Here is a 5,268-nt window from a genome sequence, read left to right as displayed (position 1 = left end):
TGTCTCCTTGTCATGTTGGAAATGTGTGCTTCGTTTCTCCCGCCGTGGTCTACCACTCCTTCGCTGAGTGCCCAGAGGCATCATGCTTCACCAACAGCTCTCTAATATTTCCCCTAATGCCTAGTTAGTACGCGGCTCAGGGCTGGAAGGGAAGAACTTGCGACAGACTACAAGAAGCTAGGGGTGGGCAGAGGCAGAGACGTTTCAGAGCAAGTCACACACCTTAAGGCAGGAGGAGCGGGTAGAGCTCTCACACACCCCTCCTCTTCTCTCCCACCCGAATTTTTGCTTTTCTTTGGACCCCCAGCGCTCGGACCAAGTCCTTGGCGTATAACAGACATTTAATAAAGGCTTGTTGACTGCCAGGCATCTGGCCAGTGAAGAGAGCCCCCTCCTTCCTCTCCAACTCTAGATTAAGAAGGAGGCAGTGCCGTTTTAGGGCGCCAAAAGACAGGTTCCAGACCGGTCACTTGTAAAACCAACAGGGACCCCACCAGCCCCAGATAAGATCCCCAAGCCAGACCCCCGCCCTCCTCCCAACCCCACTACTGACAAGATCCTCAGGAGGACGACAGAAAGGAGATGATGAGTTTCCGGGAGTTAAGCCTTGGAGGCTGAGAGGGGAGGCGGGGTGGCTATGAGACACTCCCTCGCCCCGCCCCGGTCCAGTCCTAGGGTACCGCCATAGGCTAGGAACCCCCACCTCCCTCTCCTCGCCACTACTCCCCTCCTTTGCCCTCCCCATCGCCCCCCGCCCCTCTCCCGCCCAGCCTCCTGTTGCTTTAAAAGTTTCGTCGCTGGGTTGGGCTAGGGGTTCTGGCTGCAGTGGAGCTATGGCTGTCCTTCTTGGGGTGCGACAGTTGGGACGGTTGTCTGCGGGACTTATTAGGGTGCTGGGGGTTCACACAGCTTTAACGCCTATCCAGGGCTGGTGGAGAGCTGGGCTCCATGGATTCCGCCTGCTCAGGTACTGGGGAGTCCGGGGAAGGAGGGCATTGGGGGCTGGGGATGGAGGAGCGAGGGGGATGGGGTGGCCCGGGATGTAAGAAGCAGATATTCCGAGCCCGGGCATTTGAGGTCTTGGGGATCCGCGATGCTCCCCAGCCCTTTGTGGGGTGCTCTGCTATCTCATCAGGATGCTCTGCCCTTTGAACCCATGCGAGACCAACGTGGTCTGGAACTGAAGTCTTCCCCCAACCTGTTTGAGGTTCCCAGAGTCTGGAATTTCTTGCTCCCTCTCCCCATTCCCTTCCTTCGCGGCTAGCGCTGGAGAGCTCTGGCCTGCCTCTTTTCAGCAGATTGGAGTCTGAGTAGCTAACCCTGTGAGTCCGCAAGAGGTTAGGACCCTCTAGAGTTAGCTAGCTAAGATCCTGAGTTGGACGTGGGGGAGGGAAAGGAGCCATCCCTTCCCTAGGCTCTCCCCCAGTCAACAACCTCGGGTTCTTGGGTCTTTAGTGGTAAAATCCCAGCCGCTCTTCAGAGGAGCTCTCATCACATTTCCTTTTTCAGACCTGCCTCAGCTAATGAGGATAGGAATTGGGTTATTGGGTGAAGTGAGTTGAGTGTGATTTCCAAATTGCAAGACCACAAATGTTGAATCCCCAGAGCCCTCCCTGATACCTGACTCCTCACTGATTTCTTCTTCATTCCTCTTTGAGATGTCTGCAGTCAGGGTCCTTCATGGTGGGATCCAAGTGCTAACTAAGCACTGGGGATATTTTTCGACAGTTAGACAATATTGAGATTTCCTCTTTGGATGTTCATTAGGCCTGAGCCCTTCAGGTAGGAGCTCAGGGAAGGCTCAATGGGTACTGATACTCTGGCTCCCATCTTCCCTACACCTACAGTTGGAAGAGAGACAGAGAGACAGAGAGACAATGACAGAGTCAGAGAGAGAGAGAATTTATTAAGGCTTTTAGTATGTGACAGTTACTGTTCTAAGTAAGACCTCAGAGACCTTGTAGACTATGGAAGATGGTGAATCAAGGCTCTGAATGACTGTCCTCAGGTGAAAGAGAATTAGGGAGATGCTAGGTCTGAAAGAAAGTGAATTGAATTGAGAAAATGAGGGATAAAACAAGACAAAATCAGTTTGGACAGTCTATCTAGATGGACTTACAAAAGTCTGAAATTTCCTAGACAGACCACATTCTGAAAAAGAAACAAGCATTACTTTTCTGCCACTCAAACTTTTCTTAGAAATTAGGTGATCATTTGTTTCTGCTTCATTGCACAGGGAGTCTTTGACTTGAGAAAGTGAGGTAAATAGGATCTTTAACCTTTTTTTCATATCCTGACCCCTTGGATAGTCTGTTGAAACCTATAAACCCCTCCTCTGGTTAATACCTTTTTTTATGTGAGGTTAATGTTTTTAAATGTATAAAATAAAATGCATAGAATTACAAAGGAATTACATTGAAATAATCAATTGAAATATGTTCATCAAAATATTCATAAAAATGTAACAAATGCACAGTCCCTAGGTTATAAAGTTGGGATTGGGACTTCATATTACTGCCAGTGTGCTTTAAGGATTTGGATTCAGGGAGTCAGGATATGGATTTGGAGTCAGGGAATTTCTATTCAAATCCCAGCTTTGCCATCTATTACCTATAAGACCTTGGGTAAGTCATTGGGCCTCAGTTTCCTTATCTCTAAAATGAGGAAATGGGACTTGATGTCTGAGGTTCTTTCCCATTCTAAAGATATGACCCAATTATAAGGGACGTCTACATTTGAGACACATTTATTGAGAGTTCATTGTGCTAGAGACTGGGAAATGAGGTCAAAGGTGAAACGGTCTACCATAAAGGATGAAAAGGATACAACACATGCTCAGACCAATACATACTATGTACACAGGGCAGCCAGGTGACTCAGTGGATAGAGAGCCAGGCCTAGAGACAGGAAGTCCTGGGTTCAAATATGGCCTCAGATATGCCCTAGCTGTGTGACCCTGGGCAAGTCACTTAACCCCAATTGCCTAACCCTTACCAGTGTTCTGCCATGGAACCAATACTTAGTATACATTCTAAGAAAGAAGGTAAGGCTTTTAATTTTAACACACACACACACACACACACACACACACACACACACACTAATTTCACAAAGAAGAGAACACTAATTATGGGTGGTGGGAGGAGAGGGGAACCAGCCAAGGCATCAAAGTAAGATGAGAACCAAAGGTGAGAACACCTCCAATTTTGGGAGATCCATAACCCTCATGTATTAGAATGAGTGACAAATCATAATCGACTGACTTCCCTCTAGGCAGTCCTATGAGAAGTGTCTGTTGTGATTAGACACGCAAAACTAGGAGGAAGGCACAGGAAGTGATGCCCAAGTGACCCCTTTAAAAAGAGAGAGTTGAGTGAGTGAGGAGCATCGCTGGTTTGTAAAGAGGTACTTCAGGTTCATGGAGTGCTGGCTGGGACACTGAGACCTTAGTGAGATTGCTCTTAATATCTTCCTTTGGAATTCCATGTGGTGAGTTTAAAGATTGAATCTTCCAGAACTTCTCTTGAGGAACTTCCCTTTTAATAGAGACTATGACTGGAGCTTTTGCTTCATTTGCCTCTGGCCCTATGAGTCTCTGGCTTTGGGATCAAGGCTGGGATTTTCCCTCAGCTGAGAGTTAATTAGATCTACCTGGATTAACTAGGGCATCGGAGAAAATTACCTACTGTGTTAGATTCTTATTTCCTTATTTCTTCTTCCTCTTCTCAATTGTAAATAAATTTCCATAAAAGTCAATTTTGACTTGAGGTTATTCCTTAATTGGGGGAATTTCCCCTGTCGACCAATCTTTAATATATTCAACCCCAAAACCCCTTTTTCCCCCCTTACAGTGCCTGGTACACAGTAGTTGTTTAGTAAATGTAGATTGATGCATTGATTGTTGGAAACTTGCAATTCTAGGGGTACTGAGGTAAGAAGGAAGTTTATTTTGTCTATTACTAGCCAAGTTTTAAAAACAAACTAGTGAAATTACTCTTGTGCAATTTATTTCATCTGCCTGCCAGAAAATGCCTTCGGATGATGGATTTTATAATGATCTTGTATGTTATTTTGGTCCCTTTATCTTTATTTAGAATGGGCCTCTAAATGTTGTCCTAGAATAGGGCTTTAGACTATTTTCACTTAGTCGGGTTTCCAGCTCTATGCATTATCTTCCAATAGCATGTGATTCTTAAGTTATAGGAAAACTTCCATTTTGATATATCATTTTTAGTAAAGCAGTAAATATGTATTAGGCGTACGCTATGTGCCATTCATACTAGGGAGAACCTGACTGGTGAGCAAGGTTGATACTGGAAAGCAAGGGGCTGCCTTTTACACAGAGACCCTGCTTTTAGGCTTTCTTTTTTCTTTTCTCCATCCTGAATATTAACTGTGTTGCTTTTAGAAAAATCATTTTCCAATCTGGGCGCCAGTGACTATTCATTAAATGAGGAGATTGAATTGGATGGTAACTCTGATTTCTTCTAGGTCTAAAACACTGAGAGAAACCAAGATGGACTACTGCTTCTACTTCCCTGGGGAAAAGCAAAATACACATACAACCTCCCTTCTCCCTACAACATTAGCACCTTCCTTCCATTTATTCAAATATTTTCAACTCTTTCTTTATGTCTTTTAAAAAAATCTAGTTTTCCTTGTGTCCAAGCTATATTTTTCTTTGAGATTTTGCTTAAAAATATTTTGGAGTCATTCTCTTCTAGGTTTGTGTCTTAAGCATCTCTGTCACCATAATAGTTTTTTATGATTGGATTTTTTTGTTTTGTTTTAAGTATGTTGAGGATTGAATTATTCTGGGATATCAGAGATGGCTCAGGCTAGAGACCTGCCAGTTTTCAGTACTTCCAAAAGTAATCTAATCTAGGACTATATCTGATTTCTGCTCTTGTGGCCTGAGTTCTACAAGTTCCTGACCTAGGTTTAGATCTGAGCAACACACCTGTTGGGTTTACCCTGTTTGTAGTTATACTATCGTGTTTCTGGACTCAGTTATTATAAATCAGCTAGAAAGTTCTGCTCTGAAAAGTTCAGACTGGCAGAACTACAGGCTTCTTTTGGGTCTGGGATTCCTGACCTGATTATTCCATGTGGCAGGCTTCAGACAGACCTAGAAGCTAGGACTGAGACCTCACTCTATTCCAGGGTTGGAAATCAGACACCTGCAACTTGCTTCTGAACTTGCTCTTCATCTGCCTATAGTCATATACTATACTGCCTATAGTATATATACTATATATATATATATAT

At 44.4% G+C, this 5,268-nt stretch overlaps 1 protein-coding gene across 1 annotated transcript in view; it reads left to right on the top strand.

Annotated features, from left to right (window-relative positions):
• Nucleotides 1-826: 826 nt before the first annotated feature.
• ACSF2 (acyl-CoA synthetase family member 2) overlaps nt 827-5,268 on the top strand; it is a 42,727-nt gene continuing 38,285 nt past the window's right edge. Inside the window, exon 1 of the mRNA XM_044676265.1 lies at nt 827-967. Coding sequence (XP_044532200.1) covers nt 834-967 — 134 coding nt within the window. The 5' untranslated portion in view covers nt 827-833. The remainder of the gene's footprint in view (nt 968-5,268) is intronic.

The sequence above is a fragment of the Gracilinanus agilis genome, chromosome 4 (assembly GCF_016433145.1).
Source record: "Gracilinanus agilis isolate LMUSP501 chromosome 4, AgileGrace, whole genome shotgun sequence".
Lineage (NCBI taxonomy): Eukaryota > Metazoa > Chordata > Mammalia > Didelphimorphia > Didelphidae > Gracilinanus > Gracilinanus agilis.
This window is presented reverse-complemented; position numbering and strand designations above follow the sequence as displayed.